General features: G+C 38.4%; 1 protein-coding gene across 1 annotated transcript in view; it reads left to right on the forward strand.

Annotated features, from left to right (window-relative positions):
* Positions 1 to 20,727, forward strand: part of Cd226 (CD226 molecule) — a 76,044-nt gene extending 55,317 nt beyond the window's left edge. The window contains exons 4-6 of the mRNA XM_036204329.1: positions 11,508 to 11,607; positions 16,682 to 16,739; positions 20,614 to 20,727. Of these exons, the coding sequence (XP_036060222.1) occupies positions 11,508 to 11,607; positions 16,682 to 16,739; positions 20,614 to 20,727 (272 nt within the window). The remainder of the gene's footprint in view (positions 1 to 11,507; positions 11,608 to 16,681; positions 16,740 to 20,613) is intronic.
* The last annotated feature ends 444 nt before the right edge of the window (positions 20,728 to 21,171 follow it).

A 21,171-nucleotide genomic window follows, 5' to 3' on the forward strand; every position in this document is an offset into this window, starting at 1 on the left:
CTCCCTACACACCACAAAGCAATCAGACAACTTGATCATGGACTAGAAACTAAAATAAAACCTGTTTTTTTTTCTTTTTTATTTCTAAGTTTATTCTTCTTGGTATGTGTCATAGTAGTGCAAAGCTGACTAACACACCATATGGTATGAATCTGGAATGCACATGGTTTTGTGTTAATCTGTTTTTGATGCACACAGGTCATGCTTCTCTGTGTGTTGCTTGCTGGCCCAAGGATTTATGCAGATTTACTCATTTGCTTCTCACAGCAGTTTTATTTCATCCACACTTTACAGACGAGAAAAGTGAAGCACAATGAGTTTAATCAATTTATTCAAAGCTTCTTAGCTAATAAATATATGCTCTAGGCTGCAGAGCCTAGCATCTAGGCTTCAGAGTTCCTGTTGTTAGGCCCAGCTCCTCATTCTGCCCAAAGTAGAAGTCTTGCTGCTCACCTCAGAAGCAGGTGTCAGTGAAATCATGGAGCTTTGGTTTCCTCCTGTTAGATATTTATCCACACTGAGCTGATATGTGCAGCAAGTGAAGGCTCACAGTTGGGGCCTGATCTCCGACTGTTTCATTCCAGCTCACCTTGTTACTACCCTCATGCTCAGGTCCTGTGTGGTTGGGAGTCTTCCTTCAACTGCTATGGTCCACATTTATAATGGGCTTTGGGAGTCATCTGAGACTGGTTCCACACACAGTCCTGGGGAACTAGCACAATCACAGCCAGTGTGAAAATCTAGAGGTAGGATGCTGGCCACTGAGAAAGTCAAGTCTACACTAAAAAGAGACTAGTATATTGTGTGGTTTAATTGTATTCAATTCTTAGTGAAACAGTGTTAATGTTGGAGCTTTAATTGGGTCATGAGGTTGCTACAGTTATCAACAGATAAATGCCATTATCACAGGAGTGCTTTAGTAGCTCTGAGAGTGTATTCCTGAGAGGGAGAAGTACAGCACCTTTACTTCTCTCTCATTGTTACCTCCCCTTGTCTTTCTACTGTCCAGCATGGGGTGATGCAACAAGAAGGTTTTCTGTTGCCTGTTGTTTTGGTGGTGAGCAGACAGGTTCTTCCTTTGTAGCCTGGCTGGTCTAGAACTTCATATGTAGTCCAAGTTGACCTCAGATTTGTGCCAATCTTCCTGCCTTAATCTCTTGAGTGAAAGCATTATAGGTGTGAAAAACAACATACAAATAAATGTCTGGTTATAGTCACCTAACCTCTGGTACTATGCTACAGCCATTTGAAAGGGGCCCAGACAACCATAACTTTAGGAGTAGGATCTGGGCAAAGGACATCCAGTTCATGATAGAGATACCTGAGAAAAGCTGGGCATGACCTTGGGCCATTGCAAAACACCAGTGCACTAATTTTATGGTTGGGGTCACCACAACACGAGGAACTAAATTAAAGAATCACAGCATTAGGAAGGTTTAGAATCACTGTACTGGATGCTTATAGTACATGGCAAAACATGGTGCTGTGTTATTCATTAAGTGGCCCTTTTACTGTGTAAGAAAGGCCATGAGGCATGACAAAACCCATTATTAGAGCTTTATTAAGAGAAGAGAGGGACAGAAGATAGCGTGACCAGGCCTGTGGAAGACACATGCATGAGAGAGAGGGAGGAGAGGAGAAGGAGAAGAAGGGGGAAGGATCTGTGTCCTGCTTCTTATGGATTCCTTTGCACATGTGCATATGGGCTTATAGAGCTATGCCACACATATGCATAGCTTGTGTGATCACGCTGCATGCAAATTATGTGATCACACAGGTCATGGATTACGTAGGATATAAGGCCCTTTACTTGGCTGCTGAACTGGAGGAGTGGCCAGGAATTCCAACAAAAACCTCTCTTTGCCGACTACTTAGGGATCTGTAGAAAATTTTCAAACATATTGCTATTTCCTACTTAAAGTTCTCTTTACTTCTCATATCCTGCTGTCCTTTTTGTTTTGTACACCAGACCTCAATGACCACCGTTGGACCACAGCAGCAGTTAGCAATCAGAGCTCTTCTTCCCTTACTGCTGGTCAGTGAAGGCTTAACTTAATCTAAATTATCTCATATTTCTGTGACTTTTTATATTACACTGAAAAATACACACATATGTAAGTAGCATGGTAGCTTATTACATGTCTTGTTGAAACCTGCGGATAGAATGTTGCTTATCTTAAATTCAGTCAGTAGGACACTGGGTGTTTCCTCTTGTGTCCTTGAGGATAAGCACAGTAGGAACACCATTGTACAAAGTCACTCCTGGTCCAACAGTAGTAACAGAAACAATGTTCTGGGAAAATGTAATTAGAAGCAAAATGTCCCTGCCCAGAAAACTTCTCCAAAGGTGGAAGAGAAACAATTGTATTTATAAATGAATATGAATTTAGAGTGTGCTGTGAATCTCAGGTGATCTACTAAAATATTGCAAGCAAAGTAAGAAATACCACTTTAGTGCAGACAAGTGGGATTCATTATACATGTTTTAAAGATAAAGTATAACTAGTCTTCAAGTAAACAGACTTGACGGTTACTTGTGACAAATATCATACAGAATATGGAAGATTTGGGGTGGCCATCCATTTTAGCTAATTGCCTTTATCCAAAGGGAAAATAAGCAGGAAGGAGGGTGTTTTCCCCTTGGAGGGAATTGTTTGAGTAATAGGACCTGCAGGTGGACTATGTTTTCCTTTGTGATAGCAATTCAAAGCTATGGATCTTTGGTACTAGAGAAGGGTACTTCTCCTCATTTAGCCTTAAGTAGGTTTCTATCGTGTCATAGTCAAAGAGACAGAGCTTATGTTTTTTTTTTTTTTTTTAAAGCTAATTCTAATAAAGGAAGGAATGAGAAAAAAGCAGCAGAAGGGTTGTGGTCATTCTCAGACATTCCCCTGCGAGGGAGATCATAGGGTAGAATGGTGTTCTTCAAAGTCACTTGTATGGAATTCAGCCTTAGATTATTCATTTAAAAATATTTTTAAAAAATTTACTAGTGGATGCAGAGATCCTCAGCCAGGCCCCAGGTGGAGCTCCAGGAGTCCAATTGTCGAGAAAGAGGAGGGACTGTAAGAGTGTGAATTGTTGAGACCAAGATTGGAAAAGCACAGGGACAAATAGCCAAACTAATGGAAACACATGAATTATGAACCAAAAGCTGTGGAGTCCCTGTAGTTAGAGTTTTCCTGCCTGGCCCACAGTCAGGACAAATCTTTCTCACCCGCCAGGTCCATAGATGCTCAGTACCAACCAAGTAAACACACAGAAACTTACATTGTTTAGAAACTGTATGGCTGTGGCAGGCTTCTTGTTATCTACTTCTATCTTAAATTAACCCATTTCTATTAATCTATACTTTGCCACGTGGCTCATAGCTTACCATTACCTTACATCTTCCTTGTCATGGTGGCGGCTGGCAGTATCTCTCTGCCCCAGCCTTTACTTCCCAGAATTCTCTTCTCTCTTGTCCCGCCTATACTTCCTGCCTGGCCACTGGCTAAACAGCATTTTATTTATATAGAGCGATATCCACAGCAAGCCCCCAACTGGATCAGGCCCTCTGGATAAGTGAGACAATTGAATAGCTTGAACTGTTTGGGAGGCAGCCAGGAAGTGGGACCCAGACCTGTCCTTAGTACATGAGCTGGCTGTTTGGAACCTTGGGCTTATGCAGGGATACTTTGCTCAGCCTGGAAGGAGGGGACTGGACCTGCCTGTACTGAATCTACCAGGTTGAGCTGAATCCCCAGGGGAGTCTTGGCCCTGGAGGAGATGGGAATGGAGGGGAGGTGCTGGGGGGAAGGTGGGGGCGGGGGTGGGAGGGGGGAGGACAGGGGAACCCATGGCTAATATGTAAAGTTGAAACACAAATATAATAAAAAAAATTTCCTGCATGCATACAGTATATTTCAACATATTCACCCCCTTTTCCCATCTTTAAATTCCTCCTGGTTTCTCCTTCCATGTTTTGCTCCCAACTTCAAGTACTCTATGTTGTTTGTTGTTGTTCTTGTTGTTTGTTTGTTTTTTGGAGACAGGGTTTCTCTGTGTAGCTTTGGTACCTGTCCTGGATCTTGCGCTGTAGACCAGACTGGCCTCGAACTCACAGAGATCTACCTGCCTCTGCCTCCCGAGTGCTGGGATTAAAGGCGTGTGCTACCACCGCCCAGCTCCTCTATGTTTTTTTAATATAACCCACAGAGTCAAATTAGAATATTCACATATATTTCTGAAAGTCTACAGATTCCTAAATCTTGCACCCAAGTGTCTGGGTCTGAGTGGATTTAGCAGGTCAAATCATTATTCTTAATCTTTAACATTTACTACTGACTTGAGCATGAGACTAATCAAGTCTACCTCTGTTTACTTTTATTTCTAGTGTTACAGTACTCATTTATCAAATTAATAAATTTGATAGTCTCCCATTGGACTCTTTTAAAAACCACTAGGTTTAACCTTCTAACAGTCCACTCAGCTATTAATTCATTAATCCACTAACAAATTGATGCAATGACCTAATTTTAATAGTTAATTTTTTTTAAAGTATTTACTGGTCGAAAAACTCATTTATTAAAACTTCAAATTAATTATTGCCTCAATAAATAGGTTGTTACATATGTAAATTCTTTGACAAATAAAACACACATGAATGTATGCATTCTTAAAATAATGTAATGCAAATATAGTTGCAAAATAGGCTATCAGCATCAAGGAAAAAAATTCTCAATTTTCAATTGTATTTGGAGATGCCAGAACCCTCATTAGTGGGCCTGGAGCTTTCTTTAAGCATTCATACTAATCACTTATAGCCATGTTCTTGGCTTTGAGCAGAAGGCTTCAAAGCAAAGTTTGTGAAGGAAAATGGTTCTTGGGCAACATCAGAAAGGCTGACTGACATCACAGAAAAAGAAAAGGTTCAGAAGTACCCACATTAACATATGTACCATGTACACATAATAAGTTGTGATGTTAGGGGCGTTATAAAGTCCCCAATGTGAAATTTTCCATTCTTGTGTGGGAAAAGCTTTTGTGGTTTGAATATGAAGTATCAAACTAAAAGGCTCATATTAAATGTTTGGTCCCTGGCTACACTGCTGGTAGCACTATTGAGTGGGGGACTGGATTATGTTGGTACCTATTTCATCAATGGGCCAACCAATTAATGAAGTTATAGCTAAGTGGGCTGTTAGGACGTTAGGCCTAATTATAGGATATACGTTACCAGGGTCAAGAATTATTTTTTCCAAGTTACATAACTAAAAAGTGAGTGAGACTAGTGAGACAAGACATTCTGAATTATGATGCACTTAAGTAATGTTTGTAACATTTGAAGCAAACATGCAAGTGATGTAAGTGTAAGACATATTTGGGCAGGATGATAAAGTATCTGACGACTCAGACTTAACAGTTTTCTCAGTGATTACCAAACAAAAATATTGGTCATTTATTTCGTCTCAGATACTATTGTAGTTACTTTTCTATTGCCATGACAAGAATACCGTGACCAAGGTAACTTATAAAATAAAGCATTTAATTTGGGGCTCATGGTTCCAAAGGGTTATCTGTAACCATCATTGTGGGGAGTAGGGCTGCAGACAGCCAGGCACAGCACTGAAACAATAACTGAGAACTTATATGTTGATACAACAACCATCAGGCAGAGAGAGGGAGAGGAGGAGAGGGGAACAGAGGGAGGGAGGGAGGGAGAGAAACCTAACTGGGAATTGTATGGGCTTTTGAAACTTCAAAGCCCCACTCTTAGTGACATACCTTCTCCAAGAAGGCCCCACCTTTTAATCCTTCTCAAACTATCCCACCAATTCAAACACATGATCCCATAGGGGCTATTCTCATTTAAACCACCAGAGGTGCTCATTTAAATACCCTTGTCACACACCAGTCACTATAGGTTAGAGGTTGGTGCTGGTCCTTTAATTCCCCAAAAGTCACTTATTCCCTGGGATTTCCTGCATGTGAAACAGGAAAGCATTTATGAAACAAATAAATTTTATAATAAAGATTATAAAACTAATTTGTGTGGACAGGTGGCCTCTGGAAACCTGAGTGTTGTGAGAATACCAATATCTACTTGATGTTTATTTTGGGCAAGTTTTACCAATTTTGGTTTACCATGTTCCAGTGGTCCTAGAATAATCTTACACATATATATTAACACTGCTCCTTCCCTGGAAGGGTGACTAGTTACAGGAGCAAACAGCATCTGTGATACAGAACTACTTCAATGTGACATTCCAACATGAATAGAAATGGCTTATTTAGTTAATCCTAATTTGGATTGTGTGTATAAAATATAAATGTGAATGCATAATTTGTGCAGTTAATAACATTTGTATAGTGTTTAAAATAATTAAAATTCCACTATGTTTTATTTAAATACATTTAAATATTTAAATCATGCTTGGCATTAATTCTATCATCATTTTGCCACTTACAAAAGTGAGAGATTAAATGTCCAGTATGAGCTCTTCAAGTGAAATAAAGCAGAAGTCAGGACTAGGCTCCAGATCTGTCCTCAATGTCTGTGCTTTTATTTTCCTGCTGTTTAATTTAAGATTAGATATTTTTCTGTCTAGTGCCAAGAGTTGAAATGCAGAATGACTTGATATTGCAGAATCTGTGAGCACATGAATATCTGCTTCACGCAAACTCACTGTGTATATATTTCAACTGTCTACAGATTAAGGTCTGACATTTGTGCTTCCCTTTTTAATGAGACAAGGGAATACTTTTACCTGATCTTTGATATGTGCCCTTCCTCACATGTTCTGGTTTTGTTAGATTCTTTGGTTGTTCTTTTCTTTCCTTTTTAAAAAACTTTTTATTGATTCTTTGTGGTTTTCACATCATGCATCCTGATCCCATTCATCTTCCTGTCCCTTCCTTTCTGCCCTCTGCCCTTGCAACCCCTCCCACAAAATAAAATTTAAAAGAAAAACCTAAATCCAAAAGCAAACACAGTCAAACAAAAATACCCCACAAAACAAACAAACAAACAAACATTTCTAAAATGGTCTCAAGCAGCTCAGGCTGGTCTCAAGCTTGCTATGTAGCCCAGGCTGCACAGAAACTCTTGATAATCCTCCAAAATATTAGGATCAAAGGCATGGCCCAATGCACTTGCGTCGTTATCTAGGTTCCACATGGTTTGGTGCCTTCACCCTCAACACACCTGAATCTCTACAGAAGACAAACAGTGGGCAGTGCCAAGGACTCTGCTTGCTTAGTACTGCAGGAAAGATCTAGTGGCATTTCTACCATGAATCTTCTCTAAAGGTTTATAACTCAGTCATAAATACTCGGCCTGGCAGAACTTACCCTGGAGGGTCATAGGCCTAGAGAAAATTATTCATTTATAAATTTTACTGACTTGCGTGGAATTGTTTTAACTGCATTTATCCTTTGTGATAGGAGGCAAACAAATGGCTTCAGAGTTCAAGACAGTTTTGTCCTCCTATGAATCAATACAGCATTGGGATACATGAAAAAAGCCATTAGAAAGGGACCACTGAGAGCAGATAATAATTCTTTTAGGAGAAGGGCTTGAGGGCTGGCATTATTCAACCACAGATCTATTAGTAGAACTTAAGGAAAAAAGTGAATGTTATGAACTATTGATTAACTCCCCAAAGCATCCTGTTTGCTTTCTGTTTTTCCATCCACACAGGCCTTATAGAGGTCCATGCTTGCAGTACACTGGCCGTTGCTGGAGCAGCTACATAAAGAAGGCAGGGAAGGGAGGGAGACAGCGGCCGCTCCAGGCTGTGCTGGTCCATGTGTGGCTGAAGCTGCACATCTCTATACACTCACTTCTGGAGGGAAAATGCTTGTTTGGTGCCTGATGTTAAAACATGTAGGGCTTTTTCTAAGTAATATAAGTTCCTCTAAGTCAATTATAAAGTAGGTGCTTATCTGTCATCCTCTGCAGTGCCCATCACCCAGTACACCAAGAGACTGTAAACATTTAGACACTGAACAGAAGGATCTAAAACTAATGGTCAGATTTATTGAAAGAGGTTGGTCCTGGAAAACATAGTTCAAACCGAAGCATTTGAAACTAGGATTTATAACTGAGAACTCTGTTGAAAATAGTCTAAAGTCATATAAATGAACACAACAAAAACATGATCTTAACTCTTAATGATTCTGAATCTACTTTGAAAAGGAGTCCCCCCCCCCCCCGCCATTTTGTCCTTTAAATGTAACCACTGAAACTCAATAAACCATTCTGTTTTAAGCATATAGATTTATACTTTCATAGTTTTTTTTTTTCTGATTCACTAGCAACATATCATTTAGAAAATTTGGGGAAAAAGCAAGAGAAACATATACTATAAATCTCTGTGTATGTACTCGTGTGTGTGTGTGTGTGTGTGTGTGTGTGTGTGTGTGTGTGTGTGTGTTTATATCTGTGAGAGTGAACCTGTGTACATGTGCATGTGAAGATCAGGGGACAACCTTAAGTCCTGTTCCTCAGGAGCTCTTCATCTTGCTTTTGGAGAATGGACCTCTCACTGGCCTGGGGCTTGCTAATTCAGCCCAGTGGTCTGCTTACTTCTGTACTTAACATGAGTGTGACACAATAGCAGACTTTATATGGGATCAGAAATCAGGTCTTTGTGCTTGTAAGGCAAGTGCTTTGCCAACTGGTCCATCTTCTAGCTCTAAAAAAAAAAATTAAATCTATATTCCCAAAGCTTAAATATGTTCAATGTGTCTAATATGAAGGTTTGGTATATGTAAATACTGAGCAAGGATTAACATCACCAAATTAATTAATACACCCCTAACTTACCTATACTATACCCCTGAACCTTTTCTTCATATAACAAAAGCTTGTACCCTTGAGCATGATCCCATATTCTGTCCTTCCTGCTCTGTGCCAGAGATTCCATTCTACTCTCTGCTTTCAGTATTTTTAGATTTCACCTACACTTACACTCATAGTATCTGTCTCTATGTGTCTGCCATATTTCACTTGGAATAATATTCTACAAGTTCATCTTGGCTGTCACAAGTCTCAAAATTTTATCAGAAAAATACTGAAAATAATGAAATTTAAAAATGAGCAATAGATTTTGATTGATCTTTTCAAAAACAAAATATAAAACTTGCCAAGAAGTGTGAGAAAAAATAGTTGACATCACTAGTCACCAGCAGAATTAGAAACCACAAGGTATGCATGCATGCTCATGTTTGTGTAAGTGCACATACATGAATCACATCTGATATAAATAGCTAATATGAAAATATAAAGATATGATAAATGTTAGTAAAGGTATGGTGTAAATGAGTCCAGGTACACCCTTTGTAGGAATATAAATTAGCACAGTCATTGTGAAAACCAAAATGGAGGTGCCCCAAGGGATTGAAGGTAGAACTACTACACAACCTACTAATTCCTCTGTTGAGTATATATCCAAGAGACTAGGGATTAGTTCCTCGAAGAGATTATTGTCTCCCTGTGTTCACAAGCACTGTTCACAGCATTCAACATATAGAAACAATCAGGGGTTGTTTCAGTGGTGGGATGAATAAATAACATGGTATAAATGAACAGAGCGAGGTAACATTCAGCATTGCAGACAGAAGATTCTGTGACCCCGAGATGAACCTTGGGATATTGTTAAATGACATAAGCCAGACTGAGAAAGAGAACCACTGTATAGCTGCTCTCACTTATTCTTATAATACAGATTAAACAAATGTAAAACTTAAAAACATCTTTTATTTGTCTTAGTTTCTTTTGAATAAAGTTGGTCTAGACTTTATGTTTTTATCATGAGAAAAGGATTCAGTAAAACTGTGACTTAGGAAATATGGTTTGTCCTGAAGAAATATGAGGTAGAATGAGCTGAACAGACATTCCTCTCAGGTTGTCATTGATTTCCAGACTGCAGTGGCAAATGTGCTGTCTCAATAGACAACAATAAAGACAACAGGAAAACCTCACTTCAAATTCACCCCTGCTAGCAACTAATAGTGATGGGGGTCATCTCAGAAGATGCTCTGTGAGTGGAAATGGGTGAGGGTGGCCATGGGCAGGAGGACACAGACCAAAGTGGGGTAGTCTCTCACCTACTTTTGGTACCTCCAGAGATGGGATTTCTCAAGTAGTAGCTCCCCATACTTTCAAATACTGATTCATTACCTCATTTGACAGACACAAGAATTCTGAGCAGAGAAAGGTGGTGCCAGAGACCAATCAGCTAAAACAGTGACCAGTCAAGGGGAAAATTTAGAGTCCCAGATAACACTAAGTTGGAATAACATGTTCACCCTCAACACTACTTTTAACATTCACTCAAATGTAGCTTAAAGCATATTTTAAAAAATTCTAGTAAACATTACGGTTACATAGCCTACCTGGAGTATATGTCAACATAAGATGCAGTTCTATTAATATATTACTCCAGTATTATAATTTTATCTGCAAATACTTTTTTATATATGGTAATGAAAGATCATATGTGTTCAATGGGTGCAATTACTATTATTTGTAGTTGAAAGTTTCTCTGATCCCACCCAGCCCTGTGGTCTCTCCAGGCAGTGGTGGAGCACACTTTGAATCCCAGCATTCAGGAGGCAGAGGCAGGTGGATCTCTGTGAGTTCAAGGCCAGCCTGGTCTACCAAGTGAGTTCCAGGAAAGATGCAAAACTAAACAGAGAAACCCTGTCTTGAAAAACAAAACAACAACAACAAAAAAAAAGCAAAACAAAACACACACACACACATCACTCAGAGGCTTAATATTATTTACAAACTGTATGGCCTATGGCAGGCCTCTTCCTAGCTAGCTCTTATATCTTAAATTAATCCATTTCTATTAATCTATGTTTTGCCATATGTTCTGTGACTTTACCAGTCTGCTGGCATTTGCTCCTTGAGAAACAGGCTGGTGTCTCTCCAGACTCCACTTTTCTCTTCTCTCTCCTTGGATTTCCTGCCTGCCTCTAAGCTGCCTTGCCATAGGCCAAAGCAGCTTATTTATTAGCCAGTGGGAACAACATGTATTCACAGTGTACAGAAAGATATCCCCCAGCAATTACTGTTCTTTTTTAAGATCTGTTTTATTACTTGATGTGTATCTGAACATCTGTGTAATATATGTGGATGTGAGCATCAGTGCTTTTGGAAGTCAGAGGTGTCAGGTTCTCAGATGCTGCAATTGCAGGCAATTGTGAGCCACTGTGCTGGAACCACACATAGGTCCTCTGCTGGAGAAGTAACCAGTGAACCATCTTTTCAGCCCCATATTCTTTTTCTTGTTGAATCCAACTTAGTCAAGGAAGTAATTAAAAACCTATGATAGTCATAAGAATTAAGGAGGCTCTCAAGGAAAAATGCCTTTCCACCTTAACCTATCCTATTATTATTGGATTCTTTGAGTTTGATTGTTGTCCTGTCATGATTAATGGATCCTTTCTTCATTTTCTTTTTTTGGTGGCCTTAATTAAATTACTAATTCACACCCTAATTTTTTTTCTTTTAGGTGGATCCAATAAACATTTTATCCTTCCTGTTGCTGGAGGATCAGTTTCCCTGTTGCTTGTTATCCTAATTACAATCATCATGATCATATTTTATAACAGGTGAGTAAAGCAACTTCACCTGGGTCTTATTTGCCTTGAATGATTCTGATATTTAAGGTTCTTTACAAATGACCTAGCAACTTATCAAGCTGACTCAGGATGTGTGTGTGTTTGTGTTTGTGTGTGTGTGTGTGTGTGTGTGTGTGTGTGTGTGTGTGTGTGTAATTACTGTTTTTAAACAAAGGACAAGAAGCAAGGGCAGTATTATTATAGACAGAAGCTGGAATCATTCACTTAAGAATTAGTAGAGTTGGTATAGTGCCCTTATATTCCTGCAAATTCCTTTGCTCTACCTCCATCTTCCCTTTCTCCTCCTCCATAGGAATAGCTGCCAGTTGAGAAGGTTTTGTGTGAGGGGGCTGGAGAGGGCAACAGAGAGGGAGAAAGAAATGGGGAGTATGGTGTAGTTGGAGATCTTTTCTCCAGGTGCCACCAAGCCCCCGCGGTCCCATAACCCATGTATAAAATAATCATTCAGACACTTATATTACTTATAAACTGTATGGCCGTGGTAGTTTTTTTTGTTATCTAGTTTTTATCTTAAATTAATCTATTTTTATTACTCTATACTTTGTCATTTGGTTCGTGGCTTATCTGTACCTTACATCTTTTTCTGTCATGGCGGTGGCTGGCAGGATCTCTCCTCCCCCAGCCTTCCACTTCCCCGAATTCTCTTCTCTCTTGTCCCGCCTATACTTCCTGCCTGGCCACTGGCCAATCAGCATTTAATTTATACAGAGTGATATCCACAGCAGAAGGGGGTAAAGTTTTATTCATTCACCAGCCTTTGTTTTTACTGCAATGTGGCAAATAAGAGGTAAGGGACTTATATATCAGCAAGATAACAAGTGGTTTGACAGTTTTGAAACAAGCCATCTAGAGATGTTACACGAAGTGACTTAGCTAGGAGCTGCAGGGTGGCCTTAGACAGAGGTTTAGTTTCTACTACAGCTTCTTACTTTTTACTGTATTTTGACATAGAGGAGAGTTCAAAACTTTTCTTAGTTGTCCCTTTATTTCCCTTCTAGTTCTGCTATGAGCACTACTGATTTGTCCTCATACTTCTTAACTTTAATTATATTGGATAACTTATACTATGTATCAGCTGGATTATTCCCTGCTCAAGGGATGAGGGACCACTCTTTGAACATTGATATTTTGCTTGCCTGGAACAGCACAGGCACTTAATATGGTTGTTTTGATAAATGAATAAATAAAATTTCATTCTTCTTTTGCTGATAATATTAAATCACACACACACACACACACACACACACACACACACACACACACACACACACGTTTCTCCAGCAGGTTTTATCACCTATCTCCATACATTATCTCTGACCCCTATCTTTTACTGCCACCTGATTTTAATAACTGCTATCACCACCACCCCACTTTGCTCTCTGACACACTTTCTTCTTCTAACCTATTGATTTTACCTATTCTTTTAAAAATAGGATTGGTGATGTCATTCTCCTGATTGACATGTATATTATCTCCCCCCAAACATCAGAATAATCTTGGAACTTGTTATCCAAGTCACTGAAGATACCTTGCTTATTGACAGCAGCATCTTCGTTTATATTGTCTACATTACTACTCCCCTAGTGCTAATTTTGTTAAACTACAACCATTATACATATTTCTAACATGTCCAACTCACTTCTCAAAGGAGAAGAATTTTGCTACAAAAATACAGTTTCTCTATTTTTGCTTCAGGCTTCATTCAGCATGCAAGGCATTTGTCCTCCTTCCACATGCCAGAGATCTGTCCTCTTTTGATATTCCTTCAAATAGACATGATGTCACTATCTGGAATAATTTGTCCTCCTTATCTGCCATTCCTTGCATCTTACTTTGTATTTTAATTCTTCTTGTAATTGCCATCCCTTCCTCCACATCTATAATAATAATGTGAGAATGTTGTGGTTTTCATTTTCAGCATTCAATTGTATTCAGCACTAATATGTCTAAATAGTACATATTCAATAGGTGTCTGTATAAGCTCTTGGAAACACAGGGAAGTTTTACCTTTCTCCCCACCGTGGGTAGTCTTAAGTTTTTTCTGACCAGAAATTACCAAGTTGAAATAAAACCCCCCAAGTGTTAGTATCATAGAAAATTCTATACTGCTCCACCTTGGTTTATTAAAAGATGCAAAGGGCAGAGGCCAAAGGTGGAATACAAAGGGGCAGGAAGCACAGCTGAAACAGTGAGTGGCAGGAGGGATGGACCTCTGCACAGTCACAGACGTTGGACATGATAGGTTTTGCTTCATGAAAATGCATTACTTTTACCTGAACAACTAAATTGAACCAGAGAGTACATAGCCTCTCCTGGTTAAATGTTATAAAAAGATTAATGGGCTTGACTGCATAACAGTAGGTGAAAAGCACAAAAGAAAGGGTACATGTTCATCCTACCTTGTCATAAGTCTCTTTTGGTTGTTACTTCAAATGGAAATGCTTTGAAAACTGACCTGAGGGTTATAGCAATGACCTGGAGCCCTGTGTTAAAATAATGCTGCAGCTTCAGATGTGCTGAGTTGGATAGGAGCCAAAGCAAATCCTGACTTTACTCTTGGCACCTAGTCACCTATGATTCTGATGTTTTTGGAAGCAATTCCTCTGCTTCTGGAGTGTGCTTGTTACATGTAGAGATGAGAACATTGACATTAGTGAATATGACCAGCAGTACAGAGTGCTGCTCAGAATGAAAGGAGCCAAAGTTTATTCATGAGATGGGCATCTTTGTATGGGTAGTCTTTGTAAGGTGATAGTTCAGATTTAGTGATAAAAATATTGCTTATTCATACATTTTGTAAACATTTGCAAATTACATAATGTCTTGATATGCTGGAAACTCTCCTCTTTTCAGCACTGAAAAAAGTCACATACTGGAAAGTACCTTACAATTAGGCAAACCAGGACAACTGTTCAACACAAAACGAACTTTTATATAGGTACTAAGTATATTATAAAGATAAGAGGACTGACTATGAGAGATACTGATCCCTCCTTGTGTAGCTAGTAGCATACCACAAGTTATATAAAGAGAGCTTTAAAATCTACGTCAGTTCTCTTTTATTCACCACATTGTATGTACTAGTCTTATTTAAATATAGGTAAAAATACACAGAGACAGACACCTACACACAGAGACACATATGCATATAGGCACACAAATACACGGAGAAAGACATACATAGACACATATAGACACACATAGATACCATTTCTTATGAATGACAATTTAACTGGCCAGAGGCATAGATCCATCCAATAACAGCCATGTCACATATTTTCTTAAAGAATAAGTAAAAATTGGCTTGCATAAGCTTAGGAAAATATCATTTATACATTATACATTTACACATGGAGTGAGTAAATAAATTGAGGACTAATTTCTTAAATAATAAAACCAAATAAATACACATAAGGAGATAAGATTGTGCTGAGGAAGTAGGGTACTTCCAAGCAATTCCAAGTATCCACGGCAAGCCATAGCCATTACTGAAAAGCTTTTCTTTGTAGAAAGAATGTCTTGCTTTCAGATTTTCTACAGAAGAATTTAAATTTTATCTTTAAACAAAACAATGAGAAAAGGAAAGAAAACAAAACTTCTCACTTCTTGTGTTTAATCTATTTCTACATTTAGTTAGAATCTTGTCCAGAGAGAGATGACAAAGAGAGTGTCATGATTCCCCCATAACAGCTCTTTCAATATTCTTGGCTGTGGTTATTCTTTCTACACATTCAATTGTAGTACCGTCTTTTTTTGTTTCTCTTATATTTATTCTTCCAAATTTTTGCCCAGAACTTTGATCTTCCTAGGTGAATGTGTTGCACACTGTTTTTCTGGATGGTCTGTTTGTCCAAGTGACTCAGGGTGGGGAAGCCTTGGAGTCAGGTGGGAGGGCCATGGCTTTAACTTCAGCAACACTACTAGCCAACTAAGATGCCAGGCAAGATGCTATTTCTCCTCTCAGCATTTTTCTAATGTATTAGAGCTTTGATGAACTCTAAATAATATAGTGCATCCAGGTAATTTATAAGACCCAGAAGATTTTATGCAGCTTAAGTTAATTATTACTGTCATCCAATAAATTACAATGCTAGCATTTTAAAGAATTTTTAATTGTAGAAAACCTCTAAGTCCAAAAGCTGTGGGCTGTTTTAATACAAACCCACTATATAATATCTTGTGAAGTCACTGTGATTAATCACTAATGTACTCTACCCAAAGAGCCGTGTAGCTGTCCTTCCCATCTATAAGCACACTGGAGAAGGTAAGTGTGTTGTTCTTTTCAAACACCAGGAAAAACAGCCCTAAGGAAGAACAGATTTATTTTGACTCACAGTTTGGAAATCATGGAAACAAGAGTATGAGTCATCTGGTCATGTTGTATCCAGTCAGGAAGCTGAGGGAAGTGATTTCCAATGTATTTTCTTCTTGCTATTGAGACTTTGACCCTAGCCAGTAGGATGGTGATGCCTATATCAGCATGAGTCTTCTTCAAGTAAAGATTTCTGGAAACAAAAAAAATCATACCAGAAATATACTTCCATGATGACTTTAAATCTAGTTAAGCTGATAATCAAACCACCACAGTAGAAAGTGTAGACATAAAGCAACTATTTATAACCATAACTACTTAGCCTGGCCCACAGTCAGGACAAATCTCTCTCACCCGCCAGGTCCATAGATGCTCAGAACCAAGTAAACACACAGAAATTTACATTGTTTACAAACTGTATGGCCGTGGCAGGCTTCTTGTTATCTACTTCTTCTACCTTACATTAACCCATTTCTATTAATCTATACTTTGCCACATGGTTCCTGGCTTACCAGTAACATATCTTTCTTGTCATGGTGGCGGCTGGCAGTGTCTCTCCTCCCCTAGCCTTCCATTTCCGAGAATTCTTTCTCTCTTGTCCTGCCTATACTTCCTGCCTGGCTACTGGCCAAACAGCATTTTATTTATACAGAGCAATATCCACAGCAAAAAGTAGGGATAACTAGTACTAGAGTGCAGTGTCTTAATATTCTTTGCTAATTTGTGTTTTAGAAGGAGAAGGAGACAGGTGAGAACTCCACTTAAAGAGCCCAGGGATAAACAGAGTAAGGTAAGCTTGAGATCTTCTTGTCTTAAATTCCTAGTATTTGGGTTGCAGAGATCTGTGCCCAGCTAGTACATGGGTGCTGGGAATCTAAATTCTGTGTTCATGCTGGTCCACTAAGCACTTAGCCACTAAGCCCTCCTCTTTAGCTCCTTAGGATTAATTTGTCTGCAGAGATCTTACTTTCAAAACATTTTAAATAATGAAGTTTTTGTAAAGATATTTATTTAAAATATTTATTTATTTATTTTACAGCCTGGCCAAAGTTTCCCCTCTTTACTGTCCTCCAATTCCCTTCCCCCAGTCCCACTCCTGTGTTCCCACCCCCAATTGACTCCTCCTCCATTTCTGTTTAGTAATAGGCAAGTCTCCACATGAGTATCAACAAAACATGGCATATCAAGTTGCAGTAAGATTTAGCACCTCCCATCTATTAAGGCTGGAAAAGGCTATCCAGTACAGAATCAACTAACCTGGGCTCATAGGGGCTCACAGATACGGAATTGACAACCAGAGAGTGGATGAGACTGACCTAGGTACTCTGCATATATGTTATAGTTGTGTAGCTTAGTCTTCTCGTGGGACTCCTAACAGTGGGAACAGGGGTGCTATCTCTTGTAAAGACACTTTTAAAGAGGCACCTATTCAACTCAGTACAGAACATAACATTGTTTTATGTCACAAGGTTATTATGAGGGCTAAATTAAACTATAAAATGACTCGGAAGCATAGCACACACAAAGAAAGGTATAATGCATGGTTTTCATTGATATTATTATCTTGGAATTAATTTTTAATTAATAAGTGCTCAAATATGTAAAAACTTTTTGATTTTATAAGGATTGTAACAAACTATAATTTTTTTCTTACTCTGCTTTGCTTCTGCCCCCAACTGTTCAATTAAAAAAAAAGAAACATTCCTTCTGAGTTTGCGGATAAGAGGGATGCTTTTTTCCTGTTCATTGTCCCTAATTTTAGGTCAGATATCTCTATCTTAATAGCAAATTATTGTATTTTTTAAGTTTCACTATAAAACATTGCTGGGAATTGAATGCTCACATGCCCCCTAAATTCACATATTGAAATAATCAAACCTCCAGGGTGATAGTATTTGCAGGTGGAGCCTTGCAGAGGTGATTGGGCCAGGCGGTGATTGCCCACGCCTTTAATCCCAGCACTCCGGAGGCAGAGCCAGGCGGATCTCTGTGAGTCCGAGGCCAGCCTGGGCTACCAAGTGAGTTCCAGGAAAGGCGCAGAGCTACACAGAGAAACCCTGTCTTGAAAAACAAACAAAAACAAAACAAAACAACAACTACAACAAAAACCAGAGGTGATTGGGTTGTAAGGGTGGAGGCCTCATTAATGGAATTAGTGCTCCTATGAGAAGAGACAGGAAGAGTTTGGAAGCCATATCCCTTTGTTTATTTGTTTGTTTTGTCCAAGGAAAATTTGGCACAGGAAGAAAGAAGATGACTATCTGTAATTCAAGAATCAAGCCCTGAGTTGCCATTTGACCTTGGACTTTATATACTTTAAAATTGTGAGAAATAAATGTTTGTTGTTTAATTAAACCACTTAGTCTATGCTATTCTGTTATAGCTGCCTGAACTAAGACAAGCATTTTCTCAAGTGCTATCCAAAATTACATCAATTTTTCTTCACTTTAATTATTTGCAGTCAAGTTCTACATGGCTAAAGGACAAGTACTAAGAAGTCCCTGACAATCTGATATGTGTGTTGCAGACTTCTTAATAATCTATCATTTTAATTTTCCTCTTTTATGAAGCATTGGGCTTTGGAAATTATTTTTCCTGACTGATTCATAGTTTGCTTCTTGGAATCAAGTTCAAAACAAAGATGTCTTGCCTTAGTTCATCTGCTACCAGAGCACGCAAGATGATGCTCCAATCCCAGTTTTTAGAGTCCTTTCTTTGTGCTAATTTTTTTGTCTCATCAAGCCAATCCAAATGCAAATTCATTGCTATGAATTTTGAGAGTGGAAAGAAAGATGCTTTAAATTACCTCCACTAGATATTCAATTGTTCCAGACTTCTGTCGGATAAGGCTATTATAAAGGATTTGTGAACAATTAGTGCTCTTAGATGATTGAAATCTTAGAATTGTGAAAGATAAAAGTGTTAGTTATACTTGATTATTTTGAGTGCTTTACACAGTCCATATCATATCAAAGCACCTTTGTTTTCCTTTTGCTTTCTTCATACAAATGTAAAAACCATTTAATTTTGAAATAGTCACCAAAAGATTTCTCTCTCTCAGTGTATTTAGTTGCTTACTTTTTGTTTAAACATTTTTATTTATTAAAGAGAATATTGCTAGGTATGAGCTTCTTCCTCTCAAGTTGTTGGTCAGGGGTGTCCTGGAGGAATTCCAAAAATACAGTCTATTACTATTCTTCTTGGTTGCCCACCAGAACTTAATGATAAGATTCTATTCTGAAGACACACTTCACCCATGCTGTATGAGAGAAATCAAGTTGCCATTGACAAGGAAACTTCCTTCCCTCTGGATAGCTCTCATAAATAATGTCAATGGGTGCTATTTAGAATGCTAGAGGAAAAAGTCCTCAAAAGTCTTGCACAACACTGGTGCATTAGTGGTACAAATATTATGGTTTAATAAACCACTTTCTGGTTGGATATAAGGCCTGCTCCATGGGAGGAAATGTATGCTTGGTGCTGTAATTCTAAGACTCATGGTGGGGATCTTACAAGCCCCATGCATGAACCTACAACTATGGGCTTGCTAAATGGATATAGTATGAATCTGCTCTCTAAATTCATATTTCTGTACCTATAAACTAGTGTAGCTCTCAGATATCATCACAAAAGTTTCTTTGTAGAGTGGATAGTGGTTAACATAGAAAGTCATGACTCATTTTAAAGTGAAGAGAATAAGCATCTGTGGAATGCTCAGCTATTCTATCTATCTATCTATCTATCTATCTATCTATCTATCTATTTGTTTATCTATATATCTCTCTATCTATTAAAACCCACTCTTCCCAAGACTCAGAGATCATCAGATTATCAAGGAAAGGGAGGCAGAAAGCCAAATTTTGGGGAGGACTGGACTAAAATACTGTCTTCTGGACATGATAGGACTACTGACTGCACTGATGAGTCCTCAGCAGCTGTGGTTGCCTATACAAGATCCATACAAGATGAAGCCAGCCAGCATTCCAACCTGGAGGGAAGATGGACTCACAAGCCCCAACCCCTAGATGAGAAGCTATTGACAGTTGATGGCTTCTGTGGGAGGGAGAATCAGTTTTCTTTAAGGATGTGTCCTCTGGTGGGTCAACCATGTTCCAGTGGACGGCTTCACATCTACTTGTATATGTGCAGAACAAATTGGAATCAGTGGGTTATCAAAAAATGGACATGAAGTTGGGAGGGGTGGGCTGATGAATTTGGTAGGAGTTAGGGAAAAGAACAGTGATTAATACGACCTAAATATATTGTTTGCATATATAAAACAATAAAAATTAGTAAAAATATTATATTTAAAGCAAGTTTTATTTATTAAGGTATCCATTCATAAGATATTATTATATACACACTATGGGGGAATATACTAGACTTTGCATAAGTAGAATACATCTTATCTTTGAAGAAGTAACTAGAATAATATTAAACCTGACAATCTGCCTTAAATTTATCTAGCATCTATTCCAGTCTTGTAAACTGAGAATGTAATTTCTAAATTAAGTTTTAGATAATATGGAGAATATTTTATCAAATTATTTGTAATGGAAATTTGACTAAGTTCATTTGTAGGGTAAGATCAAACAAGATAGAATGCCTTCATTTTGTGCTGAAATTCAGTGAGCCATTCAAATGTTCTGCTATTTATTTTGTAGGTAGCCATCAACTGCAGAAGTCCCACTTCTCCCATCCAGTCTATAGATGATGAGAAAGAGGACATTTATGTGAACTATCCAACCTTCTCTCGAAGACCAAAACCAAGATTCTAAACTGTTCTTCTGGCCTGAGCACATTAGTGATGACTTCTATGGCATGGATTTTTAGCCATCCTCTTTTCACCACCAGTATAAAATGTATTCACTTTATTTTATTTGCTGAAAAGAAATACTTCATCACCTGGGAACATTCTTAATAGAGATACATTAGAAAATCCAAATCTAATTAGCTCACACATGCAAGAAAACTTGTTCCATTGTGCAACTGAACAGTCTAGAAAAGATGAAGTGTCATAAGGCTTTCTTGTATTTGAAATTAATGGTGGGCAGAAGCTTGTCTCTGGATCCTCCCTACAGTGTTAGTTCCAATACTACTGGTCCAATACTCTTGCTGCTTCCCTCAGATGCTCCCATGATGGTTGCCAGTGACACTTAATGAGAAGTTTACTGGTCAAACACAAGAAACTAAGTTTATTATTCATGTATTAGTAAGAGGAT

This window comes from Onychomys torridus, chromosome 13 (genome assembly GCF_903995425.1).
Source record: "Onychomys torridus chromosome 13, mOncTor1.1, whole genome shotgun sequence".
In the NCBI taxonomy this organism is placed as follows: domain Eukaryota; kingdom Metazoa; phylum Chordata; class Mammalia; order Rodentia; family Cricetidae; genus Onychomys; species Onychomys torridus.